Below are 22,756 nucleotides of genomic sequence, written 5' to 3'. Positions count from 1 at the left end.
ATGAAAAACTGGGGGCTGCGGAGGGCACCCCTTCAGACCAGGGCAGAACAAGGGGGAAGCATTTGATTTGGTCCAGAAGTACCCATCCAACCTAGAGGCCAACGACAAGGCAAGATGACCTCAGGAGGACCCTATAGGTCTCTTTGAGGGGTCCATGCCACTGACTTGTGCTCTGTATGGTGGAAAAAAAAAAAAAAAAAAAAAAAAAAAGCTGGTTGGGGGTGGCAGGCCTGTTTGCACTGGAGGCACTTAGCGCAGCCAAGCTGAGCCGCACTGTTCAAACAGACTCCCCGGCCTTTAGACAGCTGTGCTGAGGAGGACGAGAAGAGCAACGCAGGCAGGAGGCTGGACGCGGGTCCCTACGCACGTTCCACCTCTCCTCCCACAGGCAGCCCCCCAGGCCCCAGCAGCGTCCTGGCCACACCATGCCCCGAGCCGGGCTCTGCAGCTGCTGGGGAGGCCGGGTGCTGCCCCTGCTGCTGGCCTATGTCTGCTACCTGCTGCTCGGCGCCACTGTCTTCCAGCTGCTGGAGAAGCAGGCGGAGGCTCAGTCCAGAGACCAGTTCCAGTTTGAGAAGCTGCGCTTCTTGGAGAACTACACCTGCCTGGACCAGCGGGCCCTGGAGCAGTTTGTACAGGTGAAGGGGAGAGGCTGGTATGGGATGGCGGGCATAGTGCGGGTTCTCACAGCAGGTCCAGAGCTGCCCCCCAGGGGCCGGTGCCCTGTTCAGACGCAGCGCATGCCGGCTGAGCCCTGGGCTGGGTTCTGGCCCCAGGTCCAGAACCAGATTGCCATGCCGCATTGAGCCAGCTGCTTCCACCCGCTGGCCCCAAACGTCCTCCTCTGCAAGGTGAGGAGAATGACCTCACGTGAGCTGCAGACGTTTACAGCAAATCAAAAGCACCTTTTTAAGCTGACACTCGCGGCATAAACGTGAACTACGTGTCAGTGTTATCAACATCACCAATTTCCTTCTCCCACACTCTGCCCTTCCCCTCTCCCAACGGCACGGCTGCTAATCCTGCTGTCCTCTCCCTGCTCACACCCGTGAGGGCTGACAAAGATGGATGGGGAGCCGGGGCCAGGGAGACAGCCCCAGCAAGATGTCCTTAGGGGGAGGTCTCTGGTGGCAGAGCTGTTCCCTCCACCTGACCTGGGCCCCTTCTGCTTCCCTGCACAAACTCTGGGGCCCCAGCACCCTCTCATCAAGAAGCAAGGCAAAATCACAATGAACGCCTTGGAGACCAGGGGGCCCCGTGAATGACAATACGCACCACGAAGGAACAAGCCGAGTGCAGAGTCATCACAAAGACAAATGACACTTAGTGGGCTTGCCAAAAACAGTGGGGAAGACGGGCATCCTGATGGGGTCAGAGCAGTCAAGATGCATCCTCTGGAGTCGAGCATTTTGTATGTGTTTCCTCATAACAACCTATTACCATCACTGTCTCCAGTCGGCAGGTGGAAACTGAGGCAGAGAGGGGCGGAGTGTTGGCAAGACTGCAGGGTGAGTGATAGAGACAGATCTCACCCTAGGCCAGATGCTCTTACCATACAAATTAGCATAAGAGCGGGGTTGGGGGCAGGTAGAATAGGGCCTAGAGCAGCGGTTCCTCAAGTGTGGACCAGATGTGACCGCATCACATGGGAGAGTCCTTTGGAAATGCCAGCAATGGCACCTGGCCCCAGACCCTTGGAATCAGCAGCTCTGGGGGCAGCCCAGCAACCTGTCCTTCATCAGTCCTCCAGACCATGCCCATACCCTCAAGATGGAGATGAGATGACATAGAAGATGATGGGTTGGCTGAGTGGTCAGAGAGAACGTTCTGGAGATGTGAGACCCCTGTCCATGTCTTGCTCCCAGGAAATGAGGATTCTTTGCTCTCCGGCAGTATAGGCCTGGGGCCATGGCACCCCTGTGGGGCTGAGAAGGGCTCTGGAGCCTCCCAAGACCTCAGGGGATAAGGCAGAAGCCCCGGAGTCCATGACACCTCCTCCTCCCTCAGCCTAGGGTTAGAGGCGAAACCCAGGAGCCAGAGGGTGCTAGAAGGATCGGAAGCCGGGATCTAACTAGCTCTGTAAACAGAGGTGGGAGACAACAGGCTTGATGGTAGCCCCAGCTGCTGATTAATGACACCCCGCTCTGGCCTCCTCAGGGGAACCAGGATACCCCTGTCCTCAGCTTCCTGGGGAGGGAGCGTCAGTTGCCAGGGATGCCCGGTTGACAGGAAGAACGCTGGTCTAGAATTCCAGAACACATATTACTGGTACAATCACGAGAGGAAAACGCTGTTAGCAGCACCAGAAGCTGTATTAGAGACTCCTCCATAAGGAAAAGGCCTGGCCCGGTGTCACAGGACTCATGTCTGACTTTCCCAACTACATGTGGATTCTTAGAGAAAAATGGAAGGTTGCACTGGGGGCCCCACCCTCAGTACCCTCACCAAATCAAGGCCTCTTCCTCAGTAGGATGGAGATCTTCAGGTTGGCCGTGGGAGACAGCTGGGCCCAGGGCAAATGCTGCTCCCAAGGGGGAGGGTCTCCAGGGAGCTAGCGTGTTCCAGAATGTTCCTTCCTGGCCTCTCGGGGTGTGTGGGAAAGGGAGGGAGACCAAAGTCCACATTCGAAGAGAGCAGTTCTGCCAAAGTGAAGAAAAGCAGACAGCCTGTGTCATGACTCCCAGACTGGCCCAGCCTACCAGGGCCACCCCACCCTGGCAGGGAGCACGCTCGTGCAGCCAGTGGGGAAAAGGTTCTCACGGGAACTAGAGGCTGGAGTTGCCCTTCCCCCACTGCCTCCTCCTGCTTTGGGGGCTCTATCAAGTGGCAAGGCGGTGCTGCTGCCTGGGACAATGCACGGTGACAGGATGGGACTGGGGGACAGACTGGAGAGGGACCCCTAACCATCTCCAAGAGGCCTGGGCCTAGGGACGCAGGGGCTTTGGTTGAGCCCACAAGCGTTCAGGTTGTGTAACACACTCAACACATATGCACACACATGCAACTTGGAGAACCCATGCACGTCGCAGGCATACAACACACCACCCAGAAACATTGCTACACACCCAACCTTTGCCCAGGCCTCTGATAGAATGTCCCTTACCCGTAGTCCCAGGCTGGGAGTCAGTAGGGGGCAGCAAAGAGCAAAGCCGCCCCCACACCTGGAAGTTTGGAGAACATAGGATTCTAGGTCTCCATCATACACCCTGTTGGGAGGGCAGACCCATGGTTTTCCTGTGGTCCCCCAAACCCCACATTGCCCAGTAAGCCCTTCTGGAAGCATCTGACCTGAAGTCGTCCCATTGTCCTCACAACACACCTACACCTCACCCTCTTGGCCATTAGCAGCATCTCCCACGTGGCCCACCCCATAACCACCCTCTGCCTCCATAGGCCCCGTCTCCCCTTCCCCAGCCCATGTTTACAGCTCAAGTGGCAGTCAGCCCTGGCCCATGGAACAAGCCGTGGATTTGGAATCCAATGACCCTTGACAAGTCGTTTATTTAGCTACTCAGCCAGAGCCCTGGTTTCCTTTCCCACAAAATGGAAGCAAGAGCCTCTAAGAATATCATTAAATGAGATAACAGGAAAGCACCCTGCTTGTCCACCAGCTGATGCCTCTGCTGCATCCACCTCCGACCCCATCCCAACCTCCCCTCCCCCGCCACAACAGGTCATCATGGAAGCCTGGGTGAAAGGTGTGAACCCCAAGGGCAACTCCACCAACCCCAGCAACTGGGACTTTGGCAGCAGCTTCTTCTTCGCAGGCACAGTTGTCACCACCATAGGTAAAGGGTTGGGGTGGGAAAGGGCTTCCCCAAAGCCCCTGTCTTGGTTTGGGTTCCCCAGAGCAGAGGCTGAGACCAGGATATGGTTTGTCTAAGAGATGATGCCAGGAAGCATGAGCAGAGAGGTAGGAAGGCCGGGCAGGAGAGGAGAAAATGCAGCAAAGTTCGCATTGAAGTGCAGGGTCCCAGGGAGGGCCACTGGCCTCACTCCCACTTGGACCCTCTCAGAGGCCAGGCAGAGCTCAGCCTCAGAATGGTGCCCATGAGGGGCGAGGAAGCAGGGCTATTTACCTACCAGCTCCTGCCCTCGCTGGATGAGAGCTGATCCCAGATCAGCTCGGAACTTGCCCATACACCCAGCATACTCTCAGGTAGAGAGAAATGCAGGGACTCGGGATTCAGAGCCACCTGTGTATATAGAAACCGCGCCCCTCCCCCGAGCTGCAGGGGATGCCCCAGGTGTTCTGACGGGACAGGGACAGGCCACCCAACAGCACCTGCCTAGCACCTACCCCCTCACCTAGAAAACCCACACCACCTCTCCCAAGGAAACCCCAGACCTCCCATATCCAAGGCCTCCCCATCCATTCAATTAAGTTCAATTCCACTCACCTTCCTTGACCTCAGGGGATAACTGTAGCAGAAGGAGTTGGGGGTCGGTAGGGAGGGTACAGACTTGGATCAGATCCAGGCTCAGCCCTCAAGGAGCTTCTAATCCAAGGAAGAAGAATGAGATAAGCACACAAAAAACAATAGTACAAGGCAAAGTAGATAATTAGAGAGGAATGACACAAAGCACTATAAGGAATAACTCCTAGTAGGGAAGAAGATGGTGGCAGTTAAGAGGGCCTCCTAGAGACAGAGTCCTTGGAGATGTGCCTTTCAAACACAAGCAGATTTTTTTTTTAAGATTTTATTTATTTATTTGACAGAGAGAGATCACAGGCAGGCAGAGAGAGAGGAAGGGAAGCAGGCTCCCTGCTGAGCAGACAGTCCGATGCGGGGCTCGATCCCAGGACCCTGGGATTATGACCTGAACCGAAGGCAGAGGCTTTAACCCACTGAGCCACCCAGGTGCCCCCACAAGCAGAATTCTTACAAAGAGAGATCATTCTAGTGGGGTGGGGGGTGGGTGGCGGCAGAGAGAATGTTCTTGGGAACAGAGGAGCTTCCCCTCCACCCCCAGAGGTAGTGGAACACCACTCTGCTCAAGTCTGTGGGGGAGGCCATTCTGAACTCTCCTCCATATTTGCACACTCCTCCTCCCCCTGCAGGATATGGTAACCTGGCACCCAGCACAGAGGCAGGCCAGGTCTTCTGCGTCTTCTACGCCCTGGTGGGCATCCCACTCAACGTGGTCTTCCTCAACCACCTGGGCGCAGGCCTGCATGGCCACCTGGCTACCCTGGAGAGATGGGAGGAGCAGCCCAGGCGCTCCCAGGTAGGGCCCCTTCCCACTTCCAGCCCTGCCACAATGGGATCAGTTGCAGGTTGACACCAAGATACAGTTTGACAGGCAAGGTCTTAAGGGTCGATGCCTGTGGAAGAAAGGGCCCTGCAGAGGGAGAAGGTGAATTGTGATTGGGGTGGAATGAAGACTTGGACAGCCCCCCCCCCCGGAGTTCAGCATTGTATGTGTGGCCATTGGAGTTGGCCCCACAGGGGGCTGAATTGGCCAGGGGTTTATTCCCTGGTGTACATCAGGCACATCCTGGGAAGGGTGTGCCCTTAAGCCAGGCAGTCCTCTGTAGCCAAGGGCCACCTCCGAAGAACTGAGAGCTGGAGGCCACTGGTTGAAGGCTGGTCAACAAGGCTTTCTTTGCAGGGGGATCTGGGTGGCACATCTTTGCGGTCATCACAGAGCTCCAGCACCTCCCCTTGTGGCTGAAAATAAGCTCCAGGCCACCCAGCACACCCCCAGTGCCCACCAGCTTGGCCAGCATGCAAAGCCAGGCGCATGAAGGAAAGCCAAGGTGCAGAGGAGTCTGGGATAGTTCAGATCAGAGTCCCCGTGGGCCTATCCAAGTGTGATCTCTAGGCCCAGAGGAGTCTCCAGATTCCAGCCTGACCCACTAATGAAATCCCTCTGAGCAAATATTTCCCCGGCCTGGGCAAGAGCACACACACACAGTACAACCCCTACCCCAAAAAGGTCTGCAGGCAAGGAGGGGACATAGCTGTGGTCTAGCTCCACTCCCAGATTTGTGTCCGCCCACTCCCCCCACACACACAAATACACAGTCCTGGGGTCTTCCAAGTAGACTGAGAGGCAGACTCTCTCTCTCCCAGCTGCTGCAGATCCTTGGCCTGGCTCTGTTCCTGACCCTGGGGACGCTGGTCATTCTCATCTTCCCGCCCATGGTCTTCAGCCATGTGGAGGGCTGGAGCTTTGGGGAAGGCTTCTACTTCGCCTTCATCACTCTCAGCACCATTGGCTTCGGGGACTATGTTGTTGGTGAGAACAAGGCGGTCACATAGCTCAGGGTGGGGGCCACGGGGATTCAGGGGATGGGGAGATGTCTGCAGGTGGTAACCATTAAGCATCAGATCGTCCCTGGGTATCCGGGGGAGACCAGCGGTTGGTGAGGCTGCTGAGGATTCTAACAGCCTTAGACATCTGCGGCCTGGGACACATGGCCCTTTCCCCAGGGGAACCCCACTACAGACCCTTGTTATGGAGAGACTAGCGGGGACCCCTATGGAACCTGGGGCGATGGGGATTGTGCCTTCAGATCCCTGGCATGTATCATGTCTCGTTCCCTGCCAGGCACAGACCCCAGCAAGCATTACATCTCCGTGTACCGGAGCCTGGCCGCCCTTTGGATCCTCCTGGGCCTGGCATGGCTGGCGCTGATCCTCCCACTAGGCCCTCTGCTTCTGCACAGGTGCTCCCAGCTCTGGCTGCTCAGCAGGGGACTCAGCCTCAAGGACCGGGGAGCCCCAGAGATGGATGGGCTCCCCAGACCTCAGAAGATCCCCATCTCTGCGTGAGGTCTCCAGGGGCTTCAGGAGCCCTTCCCACTTCCCCAACCCTTGTATGCCTTCCGGACTTCCTGTTCTGTGTCCTTTCCCACTCTCTTCCTAGCCAGGGCTGGTCTCAGGAGCTCTCCAGAGAGCAAAGGAGACAGGTTGCCCAAGCAAGTCACTGCAAGGAGATGTGGGACAGGATGAAGGACAGATGTGTGTGGAGTGAGACGTGCATTGTTGTCCCAAAGCTCCTCCCCCAAACATGACCTCGCAAAGTCGAATCCAGATATGGGTCACTCTGGCCAAGTCCCCATCACGCCCTACCTGCATTTCCCCCCACCCACCCACCCAGGAGACTTAATCCAGTATAGCAGACAAAGGGTGACTTTATTTTCACCTCACATGATACATGCACAATGAGCATCTGCCTGCACGTCCGGCAGAGTGCCAGGCTCTGGGGGCACAACAGTAAAAGATCTCACTCTCTGTGTGCGTTTGATCCAGTGGAAAGACTAGACAAGCAGAGACGCCCCGACCCAGTGCCCCAAATGGGGTAGGGGGGGTATGACAAGAGCCCATAGGAATGGCTGGCAGGGACCATCAAGGAGAGAGGCTGGGCAGGGACTTTGGAGCACCTTCTGCAAACACAGTATCTGCCCTCAGGAAGCCAGCAGCTGCTTCTCCAACCTGCCAGCGCCCCTTGCCTAGAGGTCTGGAGCCAGCCGTCCTTCAACAAGGAGGAGCTCTTGGATGTTCCACCTACCTTCCGGAGTATGGCCTCCCCTGACTCCTCAGGGCACCCCTTAGCCTCATCACCCCTTCTGAGTGCCTGTCCTAAGAGCTTTCCAAACACAGCCTGGGAAAACAGGGAGCCAGCAGATCCCAAGAGATCTCCAGGAAACGAGCTCCGTGGAGGACTGGCCTCCTTCGGGAATGTGCTCTGCAACCCTGACCTTTCTCCTGCCAGACTGTGACATCTCTGGCCAGAAGGAGAGGAGAGATTGAGACCAGTCCATCTAAAGCCCAACTTCATCAAGGACTCCAACCTCTGCCCCTACATCTGCCACCAAGGAAGGTCCATAAGTGTCCAGGGGCTCTGGACAGGACTGAGGCAAGGCTGTGACACAGAGAAGGCTCCAGGTGGGACACACAGGGAAGGATCTACAGCAGCAAGAGAGACCCAGGTTATAGGGCAGGACTTCCTAATACGGAGAAGAGGCCTGGGAAACGAAGACCCCCAGGGGACTCCTTACATACCTTACATTCCTCCAGGAAGGGAGTAAGGGGGCCTCTTCAGAATCAGGGAACGGACAAGCCCACTAGTGAAGGATCCTCTTGCCTCCCAAGTTCATAGACAAGTGGGGATCAACTGGGGTCCCTCACCTTTGGGTACACAACAGAAAGAAGAGTGTTACAAGAGATCCAGGGAGACTCCACAGGCGGCAAGTCCTTGGTGATAGTCCCAGGGTCCAAGAACTTGGGCTGGGGCCCTAAGGCAATAAACTTGGCTTCTACTTTCTCTTCCTCCAACGTGCAGTCTCCAGGAGTCTCTCCCGCTGCTCCCTACAGTAGGACAGGCTGGGGCCCCTGGGCCCCTTCATTCTCAGTGCCTGTGGTCACCCCAAGCCCTCCCCTTCTTCCTGAGCTAGGCCTGGGTGGGGAGCACTCCACGCACACTCAAGGCGGGGCCAGATGCCCCACATCTCCAGCTTCATTTTGTCCCTGGGATTGGATCCCTGGCCGGGGCGGGGCCGGGCTGTCCCATTCCCCAGCAAGCCTCCTCTGCTGAGAAAACTGGCCACAGGCAGGCGTCGACCGAGGAGAGGACCAGCCGAGAAGTCCCTAGCCCTTTCTTTCCACCTCAGTCCCGGCCCATGGCTCCAGGCCCAGGGCTCCCTGCCTCTCTGGCTCTGTGCAGACCCCGCGCCCCGGCGGCGGCTGGAGACAGGGCGCCGGAGTGCGCGGTACCGGGCACCGTGCTCCTGTTGCTCGCCTACCTGGCTTACCTGGCGCTGGGCACCGGCGTGTTCTGGGTGCTCGAGAGCCCCGCGGCGCGCGATTCCAGCGCGAGGTTCCAGCGCGACAAGTGGGCGCTGCTGCAGAACTTCACGTGCCTGGACGGTCCGGCGCTGGACTCGCTGATCCGGGTCAGGGGCTAGCGGGGCGGGCGAGCGGGGCGGGCGAGCGGGGCGGGCGAGCGGGGGGGGGGGCACGGCGGGGGCGAGGGGACACGCCCTGGCTGCGGCCCGGGTCCGGCCGCGAGCGCTGAGGGCACAGAGAGGCGGACGGGGTCGAGGCGGGCATCCCGGGGCGGGCGGGGGCAGGAGGGTCTGGCTGGAGCGCTGCGAAACGCGCGGCTGCGGCGGCGGGAAGAGGACACGGCACGCGGTCAGTCCCCCTCTGGGGCCGAGAGGGCACGACCTGTCCCGCGGAGAGGGCTGCCAGGCCCAACACCGGAATTTGAGCGTGGGGACCGCAGGGGGCGCGCCGACTCGGGGCCGGGGCCGGGGTCGGCAGGGCTTGCCCGGTGCGTCCGCAGCTGGGCCCGGTGATCGTAGGGCGGGGGAGGTGGCGGGGCAAGGGTCCCAGCAGACCCGCACCGCAGGGGTCGCACCGCACGCCAAGGATGGAAGGGCAGGCCTGAGCCCTTGCGCAGAGTGCAAACATGCGAACTGGGGGCGAGGAGGGCAGGGGGCGACGAGCACTGTCTGAGGATGCGCTGAGTGGGAGTCGGGGTGGGAAAGGTTCAGGGCGCACTTGTCCCAGCGGGTGAGTGGGATGGGGACGGGAGCCGGAAGTGCGCAGACCCGCTCTGAGAGAAGCAGAGACAGACACGGGAGCGCTCTTTGACTGATCCCGCTCTATTCCGGGTCTTCGGACTCAGGGACTGGACGTGTCCGGGCCACGCACTACTGAGCGGCTGGGGGACCCAGCGGGGCGTGGGCGAGGGGGAAGGTACAGGAGGGTTCCTGAGAAAGAGGGGGCATTGCAGATGGATGGAGGTCCCCTTCCATTCCGGGCAGGCCACACCCGACTGGGACCCGCCTAGAATTGGGTGCTTTAACATCCTGGGACCTCCCTTGGTCCGGGGACACAAACGTGTCCCAGGACCAAGCCCCCAAAGCCCGGCCATTTTCCCGCAGTCTCAGCGCCACCTCCATCCAGGCAGGGTCTGAGTCCCAGGGCTGCCAATCCAAAGCCAGTTCCCAGAAGGTCACAGGGAAACGTTTCTGGGTGGGAAGTGACCAGGCATTGGAGCAGTGGTAGAGTCCTGAGGCCTTGCACTGGGCTGATTGGGCAGCGGAAGGACTGTCTCTGCTAAGGGCCTGTTGTGGCACCTCTATCCCCCAACGTCTACACTTTCACAAACACAGCGGCACTGCCTGGTCCTCTATGCTGGGCAGCACCCCCTTAGCAGAGGTGGGGGGCCTCCCTTACCTGCCGCATGGGCCCAGGGAGGCTGACAGTGATGGCAATGATAGCCGGGAGTGCTTCTGTGGAGCACTGGCTGTGTGCCAAGCATTGTTCCAGGCAATTAATTCCTATTTACTCCTTCCATCCTCACCTACCTAACCAGTAGGTACCATTTCATCATCCCATTTTCAAGATGAAGAAACTGAGACTCAGAGATTAAATACAACTATATGGCTGCATAGCCAGGGAGCGGGGCCTGTTAACCACCAAGATGGGGTTCAGTGCAGATCTGTGGGAGGGGTTCCCCAAAGCTCCCACATGGCCTTCATCTCCTTACCTTCCCCTTCAGCCCCTCTGCTCCCCTCTGCTACTTCACCCCGCCTCAAGCATCCCGTGGCTTCCATCATCCCCAAGATAAGGATTGGGCGTCTCCAGCCCAGACCTCCCCCTGAGTACCGACAGATACAGGCAGCTTCCCCAGATTCCCCTAACGTCAAGAGCAAGCAGCCTGCCTCCTCCCAGCCCTGCGCCTCCATCTATTCCAAATCTCTGTCTTTGGCCCCACGTCCACACACTCTCACAGGGGTCCTAAAGGCTTTCCTCACTACCCACACCAGATGGGGCCAGCGTCCCAGGCTTCTGAGTATCTCCTCTCTGTTCCTCCTGGGCCACTGAGGGCCAGGGTGCAGGCGACTTGCTCCGGCAAGTGTCTCTCTGCTTCTGGCCTGCTCACACCTCTGCTGCCAGCTGCCAGGGAACACACAAAGCAGATCCTGCTGCTTCTTTGCTGGGTGAACTTGGGAGAGGCCTGCTGCCCCATCCCTGGCATGGCATAGCCAGGCATGTCCTGGTTCCCAACGGCCTTTCCGTCTCCCTGTACTAGATCCCAGCTACAGTCCTGCCTCGCAGGCTCTGCCCCTGCTGTCCCATCTCCCCTGAATGTCCTTCCATCAGGAGCAGTCCCTTTTGTCCCTCAAAGAAGGCCCGACTAAAACATCACCCATTCCATGAAGTCTTCTGCCCCTACCCCCATCAGAATGAACACCTTTCCTCTCTGCATTCCTATATTCCTATTATTATATTTGTAACCATGACGATCATGGCAACCCCTCACACTTACCATACACCGAATACCTCATTTAACCCCCACACAACTCTGTGAAGGAGGTGATATTAGCATTCCCATTTTACAGATAAGTAAACTGAGGCCCGGAGAAGTTGGGTATCTTGTCCAGGATCATGCAGCTCTACTGCCTTAATGCCCAAAGCATTAAGGGGAATCTGCACTGTATTAGTTAAGTCTGTCCCTGTCCCCCTGAGGACTGAGGGCCTGGTTCTTACATCTCTGGGTCCCCTAAGACACCAGGTATCCTGCCTGGCACTGCTTGTTGCAAGGATGGGGCAAGCAGGGGAGGGGGGAACAAATGGCGTTCTTCAAGCTGCTGAGACACCCTGAGCTGACCTAGGCTCTAGGGCAAAGAAGGGAAGAAGCTGTCCCCTTGGCCCCTGCGCCCGGGGAGGCCCTGGGTGGAGGGAAACAGCCTCCCTGCCCTGGAAGGACTGAGATCGAAGAGTGGTTGTGAGGATTGTCCGTGAGTGTTTGTGTGTGCGTGTGGGTGTATGTGCACACTCATGCACATGTATTCATGCACACACGTATATATGTTTGGGGGAAGGGGCCCAGTTGCCCCCAGAGCCTAGTGGTCACTGCAGCCTCTCCCCCAGGGCATCATCCAAGCATACCAAAATGGGGACATTGTCCTTGACAACACCACCAGCATGGGGCGCTGGGAGTTCATGGGCTCCTTCTTCTTTTCCGTGTCCACCGTCACCACCATTGGTAAGAGTGGATGGGGCTGGGGAGGCTGGCCTCCCCTTACAGGATGGGGGACAGGGGACCAGTGCCTTTTGGAGGGCTCCCTAGGGCCCCGTGACTCCAAGTGTAGCTGGCCCTTGCAGTGTGGCCACTGCCTATGGGCAGAATCCTGGGATCCCCTTGTATCTGTGGAATCCGATTCTGCATTTCACCACAGTCTCCACGAGGCTTATGCACAACACTCAAGTTTAAGAGGCACTTCCCTGGAGGGTTCTGCCTCACACAACCTCTCGGGAAGCAGAGGGTCACCCCTGTGCAGCAGTAAAATTGCCTCTTGGCTTTATAAGTGTCCCAAGCCAAGACCACCCAACACGGAGCCCAGGGGTAGAGGCGGGGGGCAAGGGAAAATTGGGAAGGAAGGAGGGGTAGAAATCCATAAAGAGCCTTTCCACACCCTATTCTCGGCATTGGGAAAATGTGGCCATTCCTGGAGGCCTCACCCCAGCTCCTCACCAGCACCCCCAACCATCTCCAAGCCCCCTTTCTCCCTCTCTCTCTCCCGTTTCCCTAGCCCTGCCTTCAGGAGGGCAAAGGTAGAACTTGTTCTGGGATGTTAGATAGGATAAGAGAAAAGCAGCCTAGGTCCCTCCAGCTCTGAAACCCAGGAAATAACTCAAGTCCAGAGTCCCAAGCCCCCGCCCCCCGGGGGGGGGGGGGGAGGGAGGTTAATGGTCACCTCGCCCTGCATGACACTGAACATACCACCAGGTGGCAGGCTAACACCACGGCTGGCCAGGGCCACCTCCACACCTCCACCAGCTCTGGGCCAGCCAGGATCTTCTCCCCAGCAACCAGTGTCCCAACTTCTGTCCTCCCCAGACCAGACCAGAGCCAGGCAAGAAAACCCAGATGATTCTCCATCTAGTTTAAACCAGCAAATACTACTTGGAAGCAGGTCTCAGGGCTCTTCACCTTGAGGCAAACATGCTTGGTAGGGGACCTCTCAGACTCCACGAACCCTGTGACTCTGAAGGACTAGCCAAGATGGCATTTATTCCTCTTTACACCCCCTGGGCCTAATACAAGGCCCCGCATACAATGGGCACCCAACAAACACTGACACAGTTAATGAATTCCAAAAATACCCATTCCACCTGCATTCCTTGAGTCCCAGGGCTGGAGGGGACTCCTTGAGTTCCAGGGGATTTGGGGGCTCTGTGGGAAGCCCTCCCAATTATGGGGGTCTTTATTCTCTAAACCCTGCACCTCCTACATCCTTTGCCTGAGGCCTGGGACTTTGGCCCACCGAATTCCGAATTCCGAGTTTAGCAGCCTGTCCCTTCCTCTTTACTCAGCCTGAGCCAGCTCTCTCTGAAGGGAAGGACAGGGGAAGGGGGAGCCCACCCCACACTGCACATACAGTCTACTTGTTGTGGGGGCTCTTTTACAACTGAGATTTCATTTTGTCCATATGACCCCGCCTCCAAGGACAGGGCTTATTGTTTTCATGTCATAGAAGAGGAAACTGAGGCACGCAGAATTTGCTCAGTTTCTCCAAGGTCACGTAACAGTGAACAGCAGAGGTGGAATTTGAAACCCAGCTGGAGGACAATATTGCTCTTTTCAGTACTGTAAGCCTTTAGAAGGTTTACAAGATAGAGTGGGAATTCTAAACAACAGGAAGAAAGAGGAAACTATTCTGCGATGGACAGTAGGGAAGCTCATGACCCTGGGATTCTGACCACGCATGCACGAGCACGAGGAGGGGATGCAGAGAGAGGAGGAGGAGGGCAGAGACAGGAAACAGGTACCTACGGAACCCTCCACAGGAAAAGGAAGGGATAATCCGAGAGATACAGCAGAGGACTGCCTCCTTGGGGTCCCTCGGGCCCTGAGTCCAGCACCCTGTAAGGGCTGTTACTTTCCAAGACCCAAAATGAAATAGGGTCTGACAGGGCCTTGAACACTTCTAGACCAGCCAGACGGGCCTGAGCCCTCACATTGTCCATCGCCTATGGCATCCCTGGCTTGCTCATCCATTCACTCATCCAGCCATGCGGTAGCTGTGGGAGCCCGACATTTCTGGGGAAACGATGAGGAGAGGAAACTGGCAAGTTCCCGCCCTTGGCGGATGGACATTCTAGTGCAAGAGGACACCCAAGAAACAAACAGATACATAGACAATATTCAGGGAGTGAGAGGTGCTTCAAGAAAAATAATGCCAGGTAAGGGGGTCTGATAGTGATAGGGACTACTGTATAGGGAGTGGCTATCAAAGGCCTTGCTGGGACAGTAAACTTGAAGCAGAGACATGAGCAAAATAAGGGAGAAAGCCATGTGAATACCTGGGGAAGCAAATGCAAGGGCCCTGAGGTAGGAGTGTGGCTGGTGGGCTTGGACAACAGGAAGGAGGACGAGGTGACTGGAAGGTGTTGGAAATGAAGGCTGACTTTGGACAAGGTGCAGGGCAGCCACACAAGGCCTTCTCAGGATGTCCTGGGTCTGGACTAGCAATGGGAAAGAGGTGACAGGTGGGAGGCCTGCTGAAGTGGGATGTGGCTTAGCTGGAGTGGTGGTCTCCAAGCATGGAACAGGCAAGTGCAGCTTCAGTGGTGTCCGCTGACTGCGCTGACCTAGGGCTGGCTGAGAAGGATGGGAAGGAGAAAATTCACTTAATGTCAGTCTGAAAAAAGGTGGGAGCTTCATGGGAGTGGGGAGGATCCTCCCAGATTTGGAATCTAAGTGCCACCATTCCATGGGTTAGAAAGACCCCCAGGGACAGAGGGTACTTGGTGGGGGGACCCACAGTCAGAGGAGGGGGGTCAGGAAGGAGTCAGGCAGGGAGGTTTACTGAGACACTTACCTCTCCCTGGATGCCCAGAGAGAGTTCCCTCCTTTAGGTGAGGGATCCTAGGAAGGCCAAGAGATGGAGGATGCTTGCGGCTCTAGAGGTGGCTGCTGATGTCCTCAGACCAGTGGAGTTGGGTCACCATCCATTCATTCACAAAACAAACATCCATTTAGCACCATCTGCATGCTAGATGCTTAAAGGGGACCCCTTCTTATCTGACACACCTCCATTGCCTCCTTTTGTCCCATAGCACACTGCGAGGTACATGTCCACCTCCCCACCTTACAGACAAGGACACAGAAGCTCAGAAAGGTCAAGCTGCTTGCCCAAGGTCCCACAGCCTTCAAGGGCTAGAGCTGGGTTTCAAACCCAGGAAGCACCTCTGATTCCAAAGCCCGTGTCCTAGACGAGTGCATGCTTTGGCTACTCTTGAGACTATGACGTCTGAGACCCCTCAGTAAGGTGAGGGTGGGGTAAACCACCAATGCAAGTGAGCATGAGGCATGTGAGAGTGCTGACCCAGTCGGGGGGTGGGGGGAGGCCAGGCAGGGTGCAAGACAGCTGTTCATCTATTTACTCATTCATTCCTGTATCATTCATTCATTCATTCATTCTGAATCATTCAATACACATTCGGTGAGCACCTACGGGGTATCAGATCCTGGGCCAGTTGCTGAGAATATAAAGCTGATTATGACTCAGCCCGTGCTTTTGAGGGGCGTATGAACTTTGAGGATGGCAGGCTTGGAAACAAGTCGTCCTCATACAGCGGGTTACCCTCCAAGCTGCCAGAGTGCTGGGAGGAGCCACTTCAAGGGGGTCACCATCGACAGACAGGCAAGGAGGGATGCACACTCTTAGCAGAGAGAGAGTCATGCTCAGAACACAGAGGCATAAAGGAGTCTGGGGGTACAGCAGGGCAGGAGAATGGCCGGAACTGGAAAAGTGGGGGACCAGATGAGCTTGGAGATAGGCTGGATGAGACTTTGGGCTTTCCTCAGCAGACTCGAGAAATGATGACAGCTTGTAACCTGGGAAACGATAGCATAAGGCTCGCATTTCAAACAAGATAGGAAGGTGGTGCTGACCAAGAAGTAGGGGAACAGAGCTGGAGAGGAATGACGGGGAAGGAATGCCCAGACTGATGGACTCCCTTGGGGAACACCTCCCCATCCCTTATCTTCATGACAAAGAAGATAGCCAACCTCCACCTCCCCCAGGGCACCTGGCGGTCCATCCACCACCCCTCACTCACCCCTGAGGGGCTCAGAGGGAAGCCCAGGTGTGTTAGTGAGGGCCCTCTGGAAATCAGGTATCAAGACAGAATCAGATGTACAAGAGATATATCGGGGGAAGGGAAGGAGGTCTTTGAAGGATGAAGAAGGAGCCAGACGCAAAGATGGTGGGAGCCTTCATAACCCCAGCTACATGAGCCAGGGACACCCAGCCTGGGGGCCGCACCCAGAGGCAGGAGCCTGGAGGCAGCAGGGCGGAGGCTGGAATGGTGTCTGTCCCTGAGGGGCAGCATCTGGAAGCTTCAAAACCTTCTGTGCCCCTTTGCACATCCTTCTGTCTGTCCACAGAGCGGGAAATGAAGGGAGAGAAGGGAGTTTCGCTCACACTGCTGAGCCTCCTGGAGCTTCCGTTTTCCAGTCTATAAAACATGGGGTGTCATCTCCACTTGGAAGGCTGGTTGTGAGGGGGCACTGAGGGAAGGCAGGCACAGTCGTAGCCAGTAAATATGAGCTGCTCAGTCTGGAGGGGGTGGGAGTGAGGGTCCCTGGGCATGGAAGGGGCCCCTGAGGTGCCTCCGTCTTGCCTCACTCAGGCTATGGCAACCTGAGCCCCCGAACGATGGCCGCCCGCCTTTTCTGCATCTTCTTTGCTCTCCTGGGGATCCCACTCAACCTCGTGGTGCTCAACCGACTGGGGCATCTCATGCAGCGGGGAGTGCAGCGCTGTGCCCGCAGGCTGGGGGGCGCCTGGCAGGTGAAGGGGCTGTGGGAGTGAGGGGAAGGGTGGGTTCCTTCCAGGATGAGCTAGGTCCTGGGAATCGGGGGCACAGGGGAGCTGGGGTTACTTATGGGAAACAGGGTTCCTGGGGGGGCAGGTGTGGTGGGATTGGAGGCCACTGCCCAGAATGGTACAAGCCAGCCAAGATCTTGCCTGGGAACCTGGAGAACTTAGGGTAGGTGGAGGGATCCCAAGGGCAGCGCCTTCCTCCCGGCAGGGGCTGTTTATCCTGCTTCCAGCTCAGGACCACTCCCCCACCCCCACCCCAGGCTGTCTGTTCCCCCCAGCACTGGCTAGAGGCCACACGGGGGCCGGGGTTCTCTGTGCACCCACAGGACCCAACCAAAGCTCCGTGGCTGGTGGGCGCCGGCGCCCTCCTCTCCGGCCTCCCGCTGTTCCTGCTGCTGCCCCCCCTGCTCTTCTGCCACGTGGAGGGCTGGAGCTACGTGGAGAGCTTCTACTTCGCCTTCATCACCCTCAGCACCGTGGGCTTCGGCGACTATGTGATTGGTGAGAGAGCCCTGCAGGCGATGGGAGGGCGGCCTGGATACTCAGCTGCCCTGCGTCCCCTCCCCGCTCCGCCGGCTGGCCCTCGCTATGCACCAGGCCCCGTGGGGGCTCGCGGGCTCCAAGTCCAGAGGACTGGGTCCTTGGCGAGTTCAACCTGCTCTGTCCTGCGATGAGTCAAGGTCCAGCTAAAAAGGGACACCTGGAGTTTGACCCCAGGGCTTGGGGCTGACTGTAAGTCACACTCCGGCCTTCTTGACAGCACTGGAAACATCAGAGGCTCAGCTATTGTTATGAGCTCCCGCCAAGTTAGGGGAGTCCCTGACCTCCCTCCCTGACCCTTCCTAGTTCCAGGGTCTGTCCTCCCCATTCACCCTGCCCCATGAAATGCCAAGATTCCCACCCTCCCAGGGAGAGGAGCCATATGTTCCACACCACAGACTGCAGAGACTAGGCAGGAAGAGTCTGGAAGACTTGGGAAATGCCAGCACTACCCTCCCACCCCCACCGGCCTCCACTGGAATACAATCAGCAGACAAACTCTGAATGCCCAGCAAAGAAGGACTGTGTGGTCCAGAAGGTCCAAGGTGAGGTTCAATCAATGGGCAAGGTGAGTGGCCCAGAGGCCACCGGCCTTGCATAATAAAGCTGAGGCAGGTGCCCAGCAGGTGGCGATGGAGGGACATTCTGTGGGGCGGCAGGGCCCACCGGGCCCTCCACGCAGCCTCATTGGCCCCCTCTGCTGCCCCCATCCTGCCGCCCCCTGGCAAGGTTCCCCACAGGAGCAGTGACCACTGGTACCACCAGCACTCTGGTCGCAAGGGACTCTGCTCCCTCCCTCAGATCCCTGGCCCTCAGTTAGGGAGGAGGCCCTGTTCTTCCCATCTTTAAGAGTCCTGATCCCAGCCTAGAATATTGAAATGAGGTCTTACAAAAGTAGCAAGCAGCTAGCTCATCAAGGGACCTTGAGAAGGAAGCGGAAGCTACGAGAGGCCAAGCCATTTGCCTGAGACTGCACAGCTAGCTCAAATTCTGATCCATGGACTCCCAAGCTCATACTTTTTCCAGACCACCTCACACGTCCCCTCTCTGGGCCTTAGTGTTTCTATGTATAAAATGGGCGACCTGGCTAGGTAATGGCCTCCTCACCTGTGTGCAGGGCCCCCTTCCCTGAACCTCTCCTTCCTTAGGTAGAAGGGTCCTGTGTCAGCCACATTCTGTCCCTTCCTGATATCCTCCATCCTGGGAGGAAGCCTGTTGCTCTGGAAGGAAATCTTTGAGAAGATTTCCTCCAGCTGGGTACAGTCCCATTCCTATCCTCAAAGTGAAGAGATGTGTCTGAGGAGAGCTGAGCCCACTGGCTCCAAGGACCACATCTACCCCCCGAACAGCTCAGAGAGCAATTCTTGGATCTGTCCTCTCTTCTCTGTTCCCACAGCCATGTCCTTAGACCAGGCAGGACTGGTTACGTAGATTGGGCAATGCACAACCCTAAGGGGTTGCCATTCACACAGAGCACAATGGAACGGCACCTGTGGATTTGTGCAGCCTATATCTTTGTCCCCCCGCCTTGGCCCTTGGGGCCTTTAAAATTGACAGGTGCTATCATGTCACCTAGCCAGCTCCTCCAAAATCCTCCAGTGTTTTCCCATAGTCTTAGGATAGAGTCCAAACTCCATGCCTTGGCCTATGAGGGCCCCCTGTGTGGCTAAGCCCTGCCTCTCTCTCTTCTCTGAGCCCTCCCTCTTCTACACTGCACCGGGGCCACCAGGGGCTCAGCTGGAACAGCCTCAACCCGGGCATGTGAGATGTGACAGGTCCTGCCTCCCTTACCACCAGAGCTCAGAGCATGAAACTCGGGATTTGCCCCAGTGGTAATCCTAAATCCAGGAGGCCTGTTGCTCTGAGGGTATCCAGTGCAAGGAGAGGGGAGGGAAAGTGGGACCAGGAGTCTTTGCTGCAGTCTTTTCATGCCTACTGATCAGCAGGTCCCCCAAAGTTTGGTCCAGGGTGGGGATAGCTGAAAGCAGTCTCCCCTGGAAGCCTCTATGGGGCTGAAGGGGCATCTCTGTGAGGACGTCCTCAGGTGCCACAGTCCCCTGAGGCAGAGTGGGCAGGAGGAGGGCAGCTCTCTGTAGACACAAACACCCTGGAAATGGGCCTCCAGCAGCATTAAGGGAGAGCCAGTGACATCCACAAGCCCTCTCTGTGGGAGCAAGGAGGGCTGATCAGGTCACTGCTTCCTGTGAGCCACCCTCAGGGGAGTGGCAGGGCCAGGGAGGCTGGAGTATGGGGCAAAGACTTCCCCAAGCGCCCTTCTACCGACATCCTGACTGAGGAGGTCTGGTTCCGATCCACAGGAGGAACTCTTCTAGGCCCCGGGGCAGACCACTCCCATGGAGGGGCACCAGGCAGAGCTGTCCCCTCCACCACATCTCCAGACATTGCTGCTTGCTCTGATGCCTTCTGCAGCATGACAGTGCCTTGTGGCAATTGACCACATGGAGAAGCGTTGAGTGCCTCATCTGCAAGGAGAAACTGAGGCCCAGGGAGGGGAAAGGTCCTAGAGCAGGCATGCCAACAGGACAGACTCCCAAGTCAGGACACCTGTGTTGCAGAATCTTCCACAGCTGAGTGGGGACACACCCCATTCCCACCTCTGCCCTCTGTCTCTCAGTCTTCTCTGTCCTCCACGGACAAAGTCAAACCCTTTCCTTGGATGGGAATGCTGACGCCCATGATCTAGACTTGGGGTGCCCATTGTCCCTGTGTCAGCAACCATGGGGGTACTGTCTTCAAGCCACCCCTTTCTCCCCCGAAGGCTGTGGCCCGAGCAGCACCCCAGTCCCAGCCGCCTGCTCCTCCCCAGCCTCACACCCCCACGTCCCCCAATTGCATTTGCAATTCATTGGAGCGCCTTGCCAGCTGCCAGATCTCCCGCCACTTATGATTTCGGCTAAAACAATGAAATAAAAGGGGAGAAGGACACCTCCTCCCCTTGGTTGCCAGGAGCAAGCCGAACTGGTAGGTGGCAGGGGCGGAGAGCTGGCTCACTGCTGATCTCATTTGGGACCGTCAGCGGAATCTTGGCCCCATAACCCAATCAGCTTAATCCAATCCTGACTCCCGCCAGGCGGTGAGGTGGAGTCCAGGGCTGCCGGCTCATTCCCGAGCTGGGGCCCAGGAGAGGGACCCAGGCTTGAATGACAGGAACGAGAGGCTACCTCGGGGGCAGCCAGACAGGATGGGGGTGGACAGAGGGGTGGGTGGAACAGGACATCAAGACAGAAAAAGAGATTGAAGAAATAAGACAGATCTCGCCCTTTGAACAAACCCGATCTGATAAGGGAAGCAAGATAGACCCCTGGCTAAGAGGGAAAAATTAAGTTATGGAGCAGGCTAAGCCTCCCAGTGACCTCCACCTGTCCCTTCCCTCCACCATTACTGACCCAGTCCTGACTGTGTTGGGGGCACCCGTGTCGGGGTCTAATGGTGAGTAAAACAATCACCCAACTACAGGTCACCTGTTATATGCCAGGCACATTGCTGAAAACCTTAGATATTTGGACCCAATCCTGGAAGGTGGACCTCTTGTTTTCTCTGTTTTATACAGGAGGAAGCCAAGGCCCAGAGAGAATAAGCAGTTTACTCAGCAGAGCACAGGGGCTGGGAGAGAGAGCCCTCCTCATCTCTGGGAGTGAGTCTCAGCAGATAGCTGAGACCTATCTGCAGGATGAGGGGAAGTCAACTAGGCCAAGAGGAATCGGAAATGAAGAGCACTGTGAGCAGGGAGGGCAACATATGCAAAGGCCCTGGGGCAGGACTGATTGTTAGATGGAGAAAGGGGAAGTTCCAGAGTGACAAGCGCAGCACTCAGCAGGAAGAGGTGTGCAAATCAAGGCCAGAGGAGTAGATAAGGCCATTGGGAGAAGAGTTTATGATTTCATCCCAAAAGCCAGTGGTCTGCTTCCCCATTTCCCAGGTGAGGAACATTCAGACAGATGAAGGTCATACAGCTAGGAAGAACTGAGGCAGGATACAAACTCCACTGGTTCCATCTGTTCTTCCTAAGGCTCCTGGCAAGTTGCCTCTGTTTAGATATGAGGAAACCAAACACAGAGACAGGCAAACAACAGAGAGGGCATTCGAATCTCTTGGAAGACTTATTAAAACACAGATTGCCGGACCTGCCTCCAGAGTTTGCAATGGTAGCTAGAGAGGCTTGACCATTTACATTTCTAGCAAACTCTCAGGTGATGCTGATGCTTCGGGTCCAGTGAATCCACTTTGAGAACCACTGGGATAGACCACAGAGTCTGTCAGAAAGCCCTATAAGAGGAAACTGAGCTTCCAAACCCAAGGTGTCAACCCAGGGAGGCTTCTTAGAGGCCTAAAGAGGTGGCCATAAGGCCAACAATCTCGAACTTGAACCTTGAACTTCCCTTATTCTGCTCATATGCATCAAGCCATGTGTGTCTGTTTCTGTTTGATTATGACCTTCCAAGGCCTCCATCCTCTGACCTTGCCTCTCCCCACAGGGATGGACCCCTCCCGGAGGTACCCACTGTGGTACAAGAATACAGTGTCCCTATGGATCCTCTTTGGGATGGCATGGCTGGCCTTGATCATCAAACTCACCCTTTCCCTGCTGGAGGCGCCAGGGAGATCTTATTCCTGTTACCACCACAGCTCCAAAGAGAACTTCCAGCCCCAAAGCTGGAGGCAGAGCCTGGATGGGGAGGCAGAACCCCATTTACCACAGCCAGGTTGCCATCTGGAGGAGCCTATGGGAATCACACAGCATCCAGAACCCTCTACTCAGGTCTCATGCTGTGGAAAGGATAGCTAGTTCTACTCCAGTATGTGTTCATCTTCTTCCTCAGCACCAAGACCCCTGGTTTTAAGCTTAGCACATGACCACCCAGACTAAAGACTAAGTTCCTTTTTTTAATCTCCCTTTGAGGCTATTTGCAGCTATATGATTAAATTCTGCTCAATAGAATCCACAGAGAAGTATCCTGTGTGACTTAATGAATGTGACTTTTCGCAGCAGGGAGGTATGCTCCTCTTCACTACTTCCTTTTTCTAGTTGGCTGCAATGCTGATACCATGGCTGGAGCTCTGGCAACCACATTGCACCATGAGGTTGCGGTCGTTTGAGATTGGTGATACAGTAAGACAGAAAGAACCTGGGTTCTTTCTATGGTGGATTGCAGAGCTACCATAAGTAAGGTAGAAAGAGCTACCACAGTAAGATAGAAAGAGCCCGGGTTCTTTCTATGGATGGTTGCAGAGCTACCACAACAAATCTGGACTGAATACCTTCAGACATCATTTATGTGAGAGAGAAATAAATGTCAGTCTTAATGACTATTGTATTGTTTGGACTTTTCTGTCACT

The 22,756-nt window shown here is 56.5% G+C and overlaps 2 protein-coding genes and 1 long non-coding RNA gene across 6 annotated transcripts; 2 read left to right on the top strand and 1 right to left on the bottom strand.

Moving 5' to 3' along the window:
• The first annotated feature begins 360 nt into the window (after positions 1–360).
• On the top strand, positions 361–8,279 carry KCNK16 (potassium two pore domain channel subfamily K member 16). Of its 3 annotated transcripts, XM_059177870.1 has the most exons (6): positions 361–638; positions 3,674–3,788; positions 5,063–5,229; positions 6,078–6,243; positions 6,556–6,696; positions 7,860–8,279. In XM_059177870.1, exons 1-6 carry the CDS (start codon positions 426–428, stop codon positions 8,036–8,038), a joined length of 981 nt encoding a protein of 326 aa, XP_059033853.1. In that variant the 5' UTR covers positions 361–425; the 3' UTR covers positions 8,039–8,279. The 3 variants fall into 3 exon arrangements, with proteins under 3 accessions (XP_059033853.1, XP_059033856.1, XP_059033855.1); XM_059177873.1 differs by lacking the exon at positions 6,556–6,696; XM_059177872.1 differs by lacking the exon at positions 7,860–8,279 and having other exon boundaries at positions 6,556–6,994.
• On the bottom strand, positions 2,352–8,914 carry LOC131833930 (uncharacterized). The gene is made up of 4 exons (XR_009354691.1): positions 8,762–8,914; positions 8,013–8,138; positions 4,401–4,499; positions 2,352–2,639 (listed from the first exon to the last, which is right to left on the bottom strand). It is a non-coding gene; the product is annotated as an uncharacterized LOC131833930 (long non-coding RNA).
• Positions 8,500–22,727, top strand: KCNK17 (potassium two pore domain channel subfamily K member 17). Of its 2 annotated transcripts, XM_059177868.1 has the most exons (6): positions 8,500–8,902; positions 11,895–12,009; positions 16,665–16,825; positions 17,185–17,359; positions 20,970–21,137; positions 21,895–22,727. In XM_059177868.1, exons 1-6 carry the CDS (start codon positions 8,630–8,632, stop codon positions 22,203–22,205), a joined length of 1,203 nt encoding a protein of 400 aa, XP_059033851.1. In that variant the 5' UTR covers positions 8,500–8,629; the 3' UTR covers positions 22,206–22,727. The 2 variants fall into 2 exon arrangements, with proteins under 2 accessions (XP_059033851.1, XP_059033852.1); XM_059177869.1 differs by lacking the exon at positions 20,970–21,137 and having other exon boundaries at positions 8,504–8,902.
• Positions 22,728–22,756: the final 29 nt, after the last annotated feature.

Source organism: Mustela lutreola, chromosome 6 (genome assembly GCF_030435805.1).
Source record: "Mustela lutreola isolate mMusLut2 chromosome 6, mMusLut2.pri, whole genome shotgun sequence".
Lineage (NCBI taxonomy): Eukaryota > Metazoa > Chordata > Mammalia > Carnivora > Mustelidae > Mustela > Mustela lutreola.
Note: the sequence above shows the minus strand (reverse complement) of the source record. Positions and strands in the feature narration are given on the sequence as shown.